Consider the following 14305-nt stretch of genomic DNA (forward strand, 5'->3'; position numbering starts at 1 on the left):
CACGTTCTGCAATTCAAAGCTGGAACATTTCTAAAGTTAAACTTTAGAAATGTCCTTCTGCTACAACAGCAACAATAATGTTGCCTTGGCCAATTCCTCTGCAGTGAGCCACTGTTGTGGAGGAAAAATTTAAATGAAATTTATCAGTAAATTCAATGTCACTATTGAAGAATTGGCTAAATTGCATTCAATTCAACCCTTCTTTTCAATTTCAGAAGATAAAATAAGAGGTTTTTACTGGCTTTACAAATTTATACAACCATTCAAAACTAGAAAACATTATTCCTACATTAACAAATACTAATACAGGATTTCAGATCTCTGAGGCGTGCTTCAAACTCAGAGTTTAGGATTCTGATGTGTGGTCCTTTTCCCTAAGTAAAGAAGTAAAAATCCTTTTATGACTCATATACACTGCTTATCTCTAACTTACTGACTTTCCAGAACTAGAATAAATAGGAAGAGTTCTTTAAATACACAACATGAAATCACTATAATAAAAGGGGGATCTATAAATGTTGTTCCTACTTTCACAATTATTTTAATCATTATCATTTCTTCAAAATTTAAGATTATAGCCTAATCCAAATTAAGAATTTTTTGTTGTTGTAGATACCTTTTAAAAATAGCATTTTTACCTAGATTAGTTAAAAACATTTCAGTGTATTTACTCATAAACCATCATTCTATAGATTATGTCTTAAGACATTGGGGAAGATTTCCCAAGACACTATCAGAAGAGAAAGCATATGTAAGTTCTTCTTGAAAAAATGTTAAGAGTAATAATTTTTTCCGAGCCAAAAATCTCATTTCTGACACAAATTTTCAATATTCAAATGAGTCATTACAATTTCTTAAAAGCATAGATGAAGTCAGTAGGGAGCAGACAAGAGATACAATATTTGAATTATCTCGTGATATTTTAAACAAGGTCAATTCCTTTGCAGGGTAACATTTGGTAGGTGAATATAGCACAAGAAAATTTCAGGGAAAATGACAGAAAGATGCACCTCTAACTCCTCCTTTAACCTTTCTGTCAATCTCATGGCAGGTAAGGATGCCTTTATTAACAATAGCGATGCTGTTAGTTTTGCTTACTAACGGCTTGTTGTGCACTCTGTGGCCTTGTGTATTTTGTCTGCCATTGTACAGGAATTCAAACCCATTGGTACCGCACACAACAGAAGGGCCCAGCCTTTTGTTGCAGCAGCAAACATTGATGACAAAAGACAGGTAGTGAGCGCTTCCTATAACTCACCAATTGGGCTCTATTCAACTAGCAATATCCAAGATGCGCTTCATGGACAGCTGCGGGGTCTCATTCCTAGTTCACCTCAACAGTAAGTACTGGTCTCTCAGTTCTGGCCACAATGTTCTTGACCTTGATAATATGGTTTCTTTTCTTTTCAAAAGTCCAGCTCTTGCTGTTTTTCTTTTACTTTCCTGAAGGCACTGTTGGATTTTTATTTTAAAGACAAGCATCTAGAACATGGTTCTAATTGTTTTGGAACCCAACCAGGCAGTTCCTGAACATTTAGTGAATAGATGGTTAAAAGAAGAAATCGTCCGGTTATATCACCACCCTTCTTAGTCATGTCAATATTTGGTGGTAAATAATCTTGTCTGTACAGTTGTTGTTCAATTGCTTTTATTTTTAAAAAGTCATCTTCCACTGAGGGATTTTTGTAACCCTTTGTTTTTACAGGATGTGAACTACTTTGAACACAAGCACAATATTCGGCCCAAACCTTTCATAATCCCAGGCCGAAGCAGGTCATAAATTCTGAGATTGTGAAGTTTGAACTGCATGCTCCTTTAATTCATTCTTACTAATTACCAAGAAAGTAACTTGTAAGATGTTTGCAGTGGCTCTTCTCATCGCATAGCTCATTTCAAAAGCAAAAAGAAAGGAACTCACTTAGCAGAGAGCAGAGGCCAAATAACCTCCATTTCTGTGAGTAAATATTGACAAGATTATAGAGCTGTGAAATTTCATGTGATCCCCATGTGTATTTATAACTAGTCCCCTGCTGCTCTGGGGATCCCATCCAGGACACGGTGACCTTTGAGTCACTCAGACATAGTCTATCCCAGGTCAGGAAAGCCCAGCCAGCAGGGACAAAAATGGAATCGTGCCCTGGGTCAGGAGTAAGGAAGCCGACAGGGAACACAGGGAAAGCTGAGGTCCCTCCACAGGCTTGACAGGTGCTGGTCATCCCACCTGAGTATCTGCTTCTCACTCCACCTTCAAATCACTAAGTCCAGCCCTTACATAAAGATAAACTGGCATTCTTGTGGATCCTTGCAAAGAATCTTCTCATCCTTGCAAAGGAAGAGAAGCCCTCTGACAAGGAACTTTTCCACTTGCATGAAAAAAAAGTATAAAGTAAAAGTTGAGAGGGAGGGAGATGCATTAGATACCCTCATGGAGAGCACTGTACAAATTAGAACAATAATAAGCCAGGTCAAAATTCTTATCCAAACAATCAGAAAAAGCTATCATCTCTAGATGATCCTTTTCAAATACCTTCTCTGGAAATTGAACTTCAACCTAAGGGGAAAGAACTAATAATGCCCTGTTTCACCACATGGTAATAAGGACAAGCCAGTGTGAGTCTATCATTTGAAGGTCTCCTTTAATATAGCTAAATTTAGAAGATGGGAGGAGAGGTACAGGAATAAGGATTTGCTTAAAAACAGATGCCAGTGAACAAATTATAAAAATGCCTCCTCGATCCAGCACGCCTGTAATCCCAGCAGCTCTGGAGGCTGAGGCAGGAGGATGGTGAGTTCAAAGCCAGCCTCAGCAAAAGTGAGGCACTAAGCAATTCAGTGACACCCTTGTCTCTAAATATTTACAAAATAGGGCTGGAGATGGGGCTCAGTGGTTAAGGGCCCCTGTGTTCAATCCTTGATAGCTTTTTCTGATTGTTTGGATAAGAATTTTGACCTGGCTTATTATTGTTCTGATTTGTACAGTGCTCTCCCCCTCCAAAAAAATAAGAGGCCTCCTCATCTTTCTTTTCTTCTTGTGCCATATCACTATTTTCTCTAGCTTCTGAACTTTCTGCTTCCTTTGAAAGAAGAATCTTTAGAGAGGAAATTTTAGGAGGCTACAAACCAAGCCATTACTGCACTATTAATGAACAGTTTATTTAATCTGAAGTAAATTGGACATGCTAAATTTGTAATAGCTCTGATTCTTTTAATTATTCCATCATAATTGAAGTATTTTAAAACACCCGTGTTTTATGTGCAAATATGTAAAATTTAAAGCCAAAGATGTAACTAAAAATATATGCAATGTATTTTATAGATCCAAATGTTAAAATACAATCCCTGCAAGTGGTTTTTGGACAAATTGCATCCAGAAGCAAGCCCCCCAAAGTCTGTACACACCCCAGAGAAATTCACGCTCTGTCACAATGACCTGAGTGTAAAGCTATTGAATGTGTCATCAACCTTGAAGGTGGTTTTTCCTCCTCAGGAAAACTCACTGATACAAACCTACCCCTTTAGCAAGGTCATGATGACCATGATAATAGCCACAGTGACTGGAGTCCATGAAAACTATTTTATTTTAAGCATCATTTTAAGAGATCTTTAAAAATTGTCCCAGAAATTTACAAAGGTTATTTTGGTTGGCTTAGGGTCTATATTTTCCATCCCTCTAATAGACATGAACCACTAATAGAATGATAAAAAAAAATAGGAAATAGAAGACACAATCCTTGCTTAACTAAAATTATATAAACAACCATGCCAATATCTCAAAACCCCAATAAATAAAAGAGTGCTAATTACAAAGTAAGGCATACCTATAATTTCCATTTGATAATATTTTATCCAGTATCCAGCACAATGTCTGACTTACAGCCAGGCCAGAATAGTTCTAAATGCTTGCTGAACACCTTCAGTATTTTGAACCCCAAATCTCTCAAGATTTCACTCAGTATTTTAAATCCTAAAGTACCATTTCATAAGCTGAGGTCAAATCAATGTAATCTTAACTAAACTCACTACAACTGAAATTTTACTTCTTTTACCAGCTGAAGTTAATTTTAGGATCCAGGGTAGTGTTGAGCCTACAAAATGGGTGAACAATGCCACTGGATATGATCTCACCAAGGTGCAAATTGAGTTTTAAACAGGTTCTCAACAGCCAGAAACTGAAAGAGAAAGACCCATTTACCTGCCTGGTTTGGGCTATGTAGTTCAATTAAAATTGTATAACACAATCTGAAAAGAAATTTAATCCATTTGGTGATATAAGTTGTTAAGACTAATCAGGCTGCAACAAAATCACTATCCAGTATCTTTCTGGGTTTTGCTATCTACATGAGATTGAAGCCCTAGAGAGTATACTCAGAAATGGGATTACACTTAAAACCTGAGAGAATATTGAATTTGCAGTAAATTAATCATATAAATCCATCATCCATCTTAAGTTTATAGTTAGCTACACTAACTGACAGGCATGAGAGAAGTTTACATGAATACTAACATTTCTTTTTTGCTTTGTCTTAAATGATTGAGCTTTTCTAAATCTCTTAATATATTTTATTTTCTCCTAAAATGCATCTAATGCTGCACTTAAAATTGCATGTAGAAAAATGTTGTGACCAACCTCCTATTCAGTTTCGTAAGGAATATGAAATATCCCTAGTTCTTAAATTTGCATGACTGGCCTTTCTGATATATTAGTAATAAGCCCCTATAACTTGTCTTCAAAAGTTAATGAGAAATATGCCTGGAAATATATGCGTGCTTCCAAAATTTTACATGAAATAGCTGTGCATCAAAGAAATATATCTTAGTCCAAGGGGAGCACCTAAATAATCTGTGACTATCTTATTTGTCCTCTAATAATTAATGGCAAGGTGAAAAGCATTTATTGGCTATTTCTAGATCCTGTATTAAGCTATGGGACAGTGTTTTAAAATAAAGGAATAAAACAGAAAATATCAAAAGAGTAATAAAATATTTACAAAATATTTTTAACACAACTTTATCTTATAACCTACAAGGTGCCAATTGCTATTCAACTGAAGGGCCTCTGTATTACTGAAAGATATTTCTTATTTTGAATATTTATTTTACATCTTTGGATCTTCCTGCTACATATTCAGCTACTATATGTGGAGGATCGTTCATTAATGTTTTAATTTTAATTAGTGTACTTCAGAAATGCAAAACAATGTCTAGCCAATATCTAGTCTATAATGTTGTGAGGTGTAAAGTTATTTGGCTTATTTTTTTTAAAGGGAGGATAGCTTCATCTATTCTATTTACTTTATATACAACTCTTTCTGCACTTAGCTTAACTCACAAATTGCCTGGTAGAGCCAACAAATGCGGTATCACCTGCGTCTTTGAATTTCATTAAACTTTTCCAATCATGAATCGTCCTTTTTAAAAACAAATTCTAGCTAGCGTCTTAGTTGGATGTAATTCACCTCTCACTTTTTGCCTTCCGTTCCTCACAACCTATCTGTCCTGTTCTCTGTGTCTGGTGCCTTGTGTTGTCTCTGTGTTGCGTGGTCCTTAACACAGTGGATGCAGCACTCCCTCCGGTATTGACGGTGGCAGTGGACGTAGCACCCCGTCTTCTGTCAGTACTCTTAGTACCATTTGCCCAGGTGACTTGAAAGTTGCTGCTAAGATGGCCCCTAACATTCCTTTGGAAATGGAACTTCCTGGGGTGAAGATTGTACATGCTCAGTTTAATACACCTATGCAGTTGTACTCAGATGACAATATTATGGAAACACTTCAGGGTCAGGTTTCAACAGCTCTAGGGGAAACACCCTCGATGAGGTAATGCCAGTCTTTTTGAACCATGAGCATATTAACTAAACACATGGGCAATGTCAACTTTAGTGGTATCTTTTAATAGTATCTTAATGGAAAGAAAACTATGTGGAAAGCTTTAAAGAAAAAATAATGAGGATTTATTGCAAATATCTAGTCCTGGTGGTCAAGAAGATTGGAGGAATTATCAAAGGCGATAATGTGACAGCAATAAAATAATATTATATAAGAACCAAAGTTTATGTCTTCTGAAAGCTCTAATGATCTTCACAAACATCTGATTTAGTACTTCTCAAACTGATTTATAATTTACACTATGTCTGTCTTTTGAGGGGTCAAAAATTAGGAAGGGGAGGGAGGGTCATAGAACTTTCATGAGATGATATCTCTTTTAATGGCAGTGTGTGAAGAGGTAACTATTTTTCATTTAAAATATTTGACTCACATAGAGTTTTATAAGTGAATACCTCAGGTTATGAAAGTAAATATTTAATTCCCATTGAGCTTTACTTTGACTTTTTTCTTATGTATTATAAATATGTTTCAAGTACTTTTGCCATCACACTTTTTCAATTAAAATAATTTATTATGGGATAAAATCTTATTACATCCTTCAATATTGCAGAATCACTTTTTATAAATCATTGTGATGCTTAAGAATGCTATGTAACAATATCTTAAAGATATTTCATGATAAATTCATTGAGTTAATAATATATCTCAGTCATTTTGCAAAAAAATTAATATGTATGATTATTTTCAAATATAATACAGGCAATTAAAATATGTGCATATTACTATCTTTTCTAGATAATGCAGTTAAATGACATAAAGAGATAAAGTTTTTAGCATCTGATAAATAGTAGTATGGTGATATTTTTAATTGTTCATTATATATATTTGTAGAAAACAAATTAAAATGAAGCTGCTATAATTCTGAATGGATTTTAATGTAGCTATTTTAAAAAGGTAGGATAACCAATTTAACAGATGTATAGATGAAGATTTCTACATTATGTGTTTTAAACAATGACAAATTGAATTGCATTGACTTACAAGTTAAATGACACTTTTGTCATTTCCACAAAACAAATTAACCTTAAAAACAAAATTAAGCAATTTACCCTTAGTGAAATATAAAAGTGAATCTGAGCGTCATTACAAATTTTATGACTGAGAATAATCGAACTGGGTTCACTCCTGCACTATCATGTGTATTTCTTTTTTCTGAAAAATTAATTTTATTCACTTCTATAATTGTATATATCTATCAGACACAAGTCTTGTTTCTTAAAATATCATTTCCTAACAATCACCTTTTGATTTCCCTCCAAAGTGTTTTGCCAAATGGGGAAGTACTGATGTGATTCCCAGGTCTGTTGCTCAATGACGTTTTTAAGGCAACATTTTTAATGTATTTACATTATATTTTTAATTAGAATATTTACTTGAAAGTCAATCTCGGTTCAGTAGTTGTTGTACACATAGTGATGACTGCATATTGAAGTCTGTTGCTGCTCCTGATGATGCTTCACCAGCCATACTTGTGTTTCAGTGAACCCACAGCCTCGGTACCCCCCCAGTCAGATGTGTACCGGATGCTCCATGACAATCGGGAGGAACCTACACAGCCTCGCCAGTCAGGCTCCTTCAAGGTGCTCCAGGAATTAGTGAATGATGGTGAGCAGCCACTAACATCTGCTAAAACATTATTGATAGAGGCCATTGGAAGGGTGGGACAGGAGGAGTACAACAAACATAACTGGATAAAAGTCTAAAAGATGTTTGGGGGGTTTGTTGTTGTTTTTGGTACCAGGGATTGAACTCAGGGGCCCTCAACCACTGAGCCACATCCCCAGCCCTATTTTGCATTTTATTTAGAGACAGGGTCTCACTGAATTGCTTAGCACCTCGCTTTTGCTGAGGCTGGCTTTGAACTCTCAATCCTCCTGCCTCAGCCTCCCAAGCTGCTGGGATTACAGGCAGGTGCCACCTTGCCAGGCCTAAAAGGTGGTTTTAGTCAGTAATCAAATGAATCATTGCTCAGAAGGATTTGGGTGGTCCCTTGTTTAGGAAAGGAGTCTTCAGGTAATATCCAAGTAGCCACAAAATGAAACCAGTCATATAAAGTCACCAAAGAAAAATTCTATCCATGGTAGTCAAGGGTAACCCAGATCATGAATCATAAAATCCAGTTTTAAGTAGACATCATAAAATTCCTCAGCCGCCCAAATTTAGGACATCATCAACATCAAAGTAAAAAAAAAAAAATGAAACATTGTAATGAATCTTTAAAATGTTCTGAATTCTGTGCAGAGTACTTTACACACATTACCATGTAATCTTCACTATAACTTATGGAGGTAGGAGCTATTATTTGCCCTATTTAATCAATAAGAAACTGAGATATAAGGAATGCAGGCTTATCCAAGGTGACACTGCCAGTAAATAGCAGAGCTGGGCCTCTAGCCCATTGCTGCTGTCTACCGATCTTACAGTCTTACCCATGCTTTTCCACCCCCAAAGATATATACTTGTCCTTTAAAAAGTTACACAAAAATGCAAGAGTCCCATTAAGATGGGTACTGTCAAAAAAAAAAAAAAAAAAATGGAGGGCTGGGGATAGAGCTCAGTTGGTAAAGTACTTGCCTCACATGCACAAGGCCCTGGGTTCAATCCCCAGTACCACAAAAAAAAAAAAAAAAAACAGAAACAAGGGTTAGTAAGGAAGCTGGCACATACCTGTAATCTCAGTAAATTAGGAAGCTGATGTAGGAAGATTTTAAGTTTGAGGCCAGCTTCAGCAACTTAGAGAGACCCTGTCTCAAAAAAAAAAAAAAAAAAAATGCCTGGGGATATAGATGAGTAGTTAAATGCCCCTGGGTTCAATCCCCAGTACAAAAAAAAAAAAAAAAAAAAAAAAAGTTGGCAGGTATATGGAGATTATGAGAACTTTTGTGCTTGTGCATTGTAGAGAGAAATGTTAAATGGTGCAGCCACTGTGGAAAACAGAATGGTAGCTCTTCAAAACCTTAAATGTAGAATTAACAGTCGTGCATGCCTGTAATCCCAGTGACTTGGACTGAGGCAGGATGATCTTAAGTTCAAAGCCAGCCTCAGCAACTTAGTAAGGACCTAAGGGATTCAGTGAGACCCTATCATAAAAATAAAAAATAAAAAAGGGCTGGGGATGTGGCTCCATGGTTAAGTTCCCTGGGTTTAATCCTTGGTATGAAAGAGAGAGAGAGAGAGAGAGAGAGAGAGAGAGAGAGAGAGAGAGAGAGAGAGAGAGAGAAGGAGGGAGGGAGAGAGAGAGAGAAAGAAAAAGAGGGAGGAGGAGGAGAGAGGAAGGAAGGAAGGAAGGAAGGAGGAAGGAAGGAAGGAAGAGGGTAGGGGGGAGGGAGGAAGGAAAAGAAAAAACATGGAATTAACCAGTGAAGCAGCTGGAGATATGTATCCCAAAGCAGAAACTCAAGCAGATACATGTACACCAGTGTTCACATTATTTGCAAGAGCCTTGGATAAACAAAATGTGGCATATACATAATATATTATTCAGCTTTAAAAAGAAATGAAATTCTGATACATGCTGGAACATGGATGAACCTTTAAAACATTATGCTAAGTGAAAGAAACCAGACATGAAAGGATAAATATTGTATGATTCTACTCATATGAGACAGCCAGAATAGACAAATTCATAGTGACATAAGGTAGAATAGAGGTTACCAGGGACAAGGAATGGAGAATTATTGTTTAATGAATACAGAGCAGATGATTAAAAAAAGAGTTTTAGAAATGGATATTTAGGATGGTCGCACAACACTGTGAATGTACTTAGTGCCACTGAATTGCACACTTAACAGTGATTAAAATGCTAAAGTTCATGTTATGTATGTGTTCCACAATAAAAATAAATAAATGAATGAAAGCTGCCCTCTGCTCATTTGAGCATTTTGTAAGAGCTTCCTCCAAAAACAAAAACAAAACCAAAAAAAATTTAACTAGTTCTCTTTTTTGAAAGTTCCTATTTCAGAACCAAGTCTCTTCTTTGTCAACTGGTCCTGCTCTTTGGAAATGATAGCACAGATAGAACTTAAGAATTCCTTAGGTTAAAGTGCACACTTTAAAATAGAAGCAAAGTACAAACTGGAGCCAACTGTTCCTTGCCATAAATGGAAACACTTTGTTTTTCAGATGACCGTCCTGCTGGAACCCGAAGTGTGAGAGCTCCTGTTACCAAAGTCCACGGTGGTGCTGGCAGTGCTCAGAGGATGCCACTCTGTGACAAATGTGGGAGTGGCATTGTGTACGTATTATTTTTAACCCAAAATTTCACTATAAATCTTGGTGGCCGTTTTCCATTTCTTATACTTTGAGACTTTATGTAGAAGAGGCAACTATGAAAAACTTAAATCTCTACCCATCAACTTGAAATATAATGCCCACAAACTTTAGCAGCAATAGCAATTTTACTTTTATAAATAACTCTTGTGAAAAAAATGCCCAAATGTGTTTTTAAATATAATTTCCAAGAATTGTAATTTAAAAGCCCTCCCTTCTTTAATATATAACCTTTTAATACTTCCTTTTCTCTGTAAACAGAGAGAAACAAATATAGGGATCATCAGGTTGTTAATTAAAACACATTATCTTTACCCATTTGCTTAAGTTACACAAATGTTAACATATGATTTTTCTAAATAGTCAGGCTCCATTTCAACAGACTTCATGTTTAAATAGCCATGCTTGCTAACTGGCATTTTCAAGTGAACCAGATTATTAGAATCTCTGTGCTACATGTGTCTCATGTAGCCACTTGTCTCACCTCTTTTTGCTGTTTCCCTATCATAAGCTCAGGCACCCAAGCAGTAACATCTGTCAAGTGATTTAGGCTACATAGGAAGAGGGCAGTGGGGAATGAGCCTGATTGGAACCAGGGGAGGAATGTGAAACAGGAAAGAGTAGAGCAGGTCGCTTGGGAGCAGAGAGAATCTTAAGGAAAAAAAAAAAAAAAAAAAAGTCATGATGTCACCAAAAGCAATTATTGCACTAAGTTGGAGTAAACTGTTTCCACCACAGTAAAGGCAAATCCACCCACTCCCTGAGAATCTTTACAGAGTTTGTCTTATCTATATCAGGTCTCTTTTCAAAGAGGAAAGAACTCAGTATAGGATCCTATGGGTTGTTGGGTTGGTTGGTTTTTTGTCTGCAAACTACTTGTTTGATGATATGAAAAAATATTTGTACATCAACCCCAGAGAGAAGCACGGGATGATTCAGTCTGGTTGTCTCCCACCTTCCTGTCACATAACTGTCACCTCCCTGGGCGGATCTACAACTGGAGACAACTGTTGTTTCTAGAATGTGAAGCAGATAACACCTGCCTTCTGTGTTGTGTTCTCTCCCTTTGTGTCACATACTCTGTTTTTCACTTGAACTTGTTCCTCCCAACAGTGGTGCGGTTGTGAAGGCCCGGGATAAGTACCGGCATCCTGAGTGCTTCGTGTGCGCAGACTGTAACCTCAACCTCAAACAGAAGGGCTACTTCTTCGTGGAGGGGGAGCTCTACTGTGAAACTCACGCAAGAGCCCGCACGAGGCCTCCGGAGGGATACGACATGGTTACTCTGTATCCCAAAGCTTAAGTCCCCTGCAGCCGGAGCAGGCTCGCATGCACGCACCCACGCACATTCGCACGCAAGGAATGGCTTTGGGTAGGACCATGGCAACTGTCAACTCCGAACCTAAAGCCAAAGCTTTTAGATGTTTATTGGAGGGGGAAAAAAAGGGAAGACAGATGCCTGCTCTATGACAAAAACATACGTTTAGCTATGTTTTGCAACTCTTTTTATCTTTGGGGGATAGCAATAATAACATTTAGAGCAATATTTTTTTTGTATATCGTGCTTCAGAATTTGCATTTATAACATGATCATTCAAAGCATAAACATCAAGATATTTGGGGGAGTCGAGTTATCTTTCCTAGACAAGTTGATTTTGGAAATTGTGCTAAATACAAAACAATAGTCTTGTATTCTAACATAATTTGCAACTGTCTGTATCTGTTTTAATTATTAGCATGCATGTCCAAATTCCCAGGATTTCTCTGGTTTCATATTCAAACATCTATATCACTGAATGCAACAAACATAATAAATATGTAAAATGTTTTTAAAATACCTAATGATGTGGCACTCAATGAATTTAGTTAAAATCAACATTTCAATGAAAGGGCCCAATCATATCTTGACATGTACAAAAACACCCAAATATTTTAATATTTGTTGGTTTATATAACTCACTCTTTCTTAAGAGCCCAACTTTTCTGCTGATGGGAGGAGCATTTAAATTTTCTAGTTAAAGTTAATTCTGATTAAGTTTACTTGGCTTTGATACAGTCTCTTTCAATTGAAATGTCCCTTTCAGATAAACACTCAGGCAAATGGAATTTTCAAAGTCCATCAAGGCTGTTTGTATGCACTCAATGATTTACCACTGCCTCCTCCTCCTTCCTAAGATAGCATCTCTAGGAGTAGACAATTTAAGAGACATCTTAAAAAAGGTAGAGACAACCAATTTCCTGTGTCCTGCTTATATCCATTGCTGAAATCTATGGTTTCACTTGGGGTCTGTTTCTCAAAATGGTACCAAGCAATAACCCCATTTCCACCACCACCTCCAGAACTCTTAGCTCAGCCTCCCAAGGAGTCAAGCATCCTTTGCATATCAAACATGAACTCCATCTGGCCTCTGGCCCAGGCAGTCTGCCATGTAGGCTCTTGGAGTTATGTTGCCTCTCAGCCTCGTGGCCCTCATGGCAATGCCCTTGACTTGCATCTCTCACCTCCTTCCCATGTTCCTCATCAGGGACACATGGGAACTTCTGAAACTGTCTCCTCAAAGTTCAAACCATGGGGAAGCAGCAGGGTGGAGAGATGGGAATTCTCTCGGGCCCTCTCTCCCCACCTCAGCACACAGGCTTCTCTACCCTACTGCAGCTGCTGGTTAACCTAGAGCAAGTGTTCTCCTCCTGGGGTGTCCCAAATAGGACACCAGTTTTATTGCTATGGGATTCTCCCAAACTTATTAACTAATTACTTCTGACTCTGACCTCCCAGGCATCCAAGACTTATTTTACCAGAGATCTGACTCAGTGAGAAGAGCCAGAATACCTGCCTGGCCCCTGTACGCATTTGAGATGCAACTTCTATGCCCAAATATTTATTTACAGAACTATTTAAAAAATAAGAAATGATTGAGATAAAAATATGAATGTATCCAAAATACATTTTTAAAGGAGTAAAAGTTTATCTTGGAGCTTATGGTTTCAGAGGTCCCAGTCCACAAACAGCCAGATCCATTGCTGTGGGTCAGAGGTAAAGAAGAACATCACGGCAGAGAGGAATGGCTGAGGAAAGCAGCTCAGAACTTCACGCAAGGAAGCAGAGAGCCAAAATACATTTTTATGCAAAGGTTATTTTTAAATATTTTGTCCTGGGAAACTTAAATATTTGGAAACTAGAGAGTGAATGAATTATCATTGGCTTAGAAAACCTGAGAAAGTTTAAAGCTAATGTAGCAATGAGAAAACTGAAAACCAATCCCTTTAGAATCTTCAGAATTAACAGGATGAGGCACTTTGGGACTAGACAATAAAGGTGTAACTACCATAAGAAGGACTGAGTGGAAGCTGTTTTAAAATCTCTTAATCCTGGAAGTAAGTTCCTTTGTCCCCCTACATGCTCAAACATACTCCCCATAATTTCCCAGTAAGTCTGTATTGTCCAGAAAAAGTGAGGCAGAACATCTTTGAACTGGAATATGGACACACAGCCAATGGTAGGTGTTGCATACTGAAAAAAAGAACAAATTAAGTAAGAATAAATGACTCAGGAAAAAAGCGTACATTAGGCATTATGTTGTATATGAATGTACACTGTATACTAGACATTAGTTGGTATTTTCCTTAAAATTATATTTTACATATATGTAGTAGATTACACAATGAACTGCTTAAGTTATGGTTTAATAAGTAGCTTTTTATTATTTTTAATTTTTTTTATTTTTACATCCTCAGTGTTAGCAGAGATCCTGTTGTTTAACAAACATTTGTTCAGACAAATAGGTGGAAGAAACAGTCACTTGCTCATCTGAGTCATACACTTGCCTGTGATAAGTCTTCTCCTAGTTCAATATATGGATCTAAATAAAACCTTGCCTTTGGGAGAGGGAGAAGGGGAAGGAAAGGAAGGTTCTGGGAAGGAGACTGAGCAATTAATGTTGCGTGCATGTACAATTAGGGCATAACGAATCCCATTATGTACAATTATAATGTACCAATAAAAAAATTTTGTTAAACCTTGCCTAGATTCTGACAAGGTCAGGCACAGTATGACTTCATATAAACTTGGCTAAGATAGGCCTCAGGGAGAGGGAGTTCCACTTCAGTGAAGAGAAAGAATCCACCAGGTGTTTCATCAGGAGATTCAGCT

General features: G+C 37.1%; 1 protein-coding gene across 3 annotated transcripts in view; it reads left to right on the forward strand.

The window, feature by feature from the left end:
• Nucleotides 1–11992, forward strand: part of Pdlim3 (PDZ and LIM domain 3) — a 28522-nt gene extending 16530 nt beyond the window's left edge. The window contains exons 4-8 of one of the 3 annotated variants that reach the window (XM_027927044.3): nt 1706–1773; nt 5554–5817; nt 7367–7492; nt 10004–10120; nt 11269–11992. In XM_027927044.3, coding sequence (XP_027782845.1) covers nt 1706–1773; nt 5554–5817; nt 7367–7492; nt 10004–10120; nt 11269–11458 — 765 coding nt within the window. In that variant the 3' untranslated portion in view covers nt 11459–11992. Of the gene's footprint in view, nt 1–1152; nt 1341–1705; nt 1774–5553; nt 5818–7366; nt 7493–10003; nt 10121–11268 lie in introns of all 3 variants that reach the window. The other 2 variants (XM_034636593.2, XM_027927045.3) reach the window with 2 other exon arrangements.
• Nucleotides 11993–14305: the final 2313 nt, after the last annotated feature.

Source organism: Marmota flaviventris, chromosome 3 (assembly GCF_047511675.1).
Source record: "Marmota flaviventris isolate mMarFla1 chromosome 3, mMarFla1.hap1, whole genome shotgun sequence".
In the NCBI taxonomy this organism is placed as follows: domain Eukaryota; kingdom Metazoa; phylum Chordata; class Mammalia; order Rodentia; family Sciuridae; genus Marmota; species Marmota flaviventris.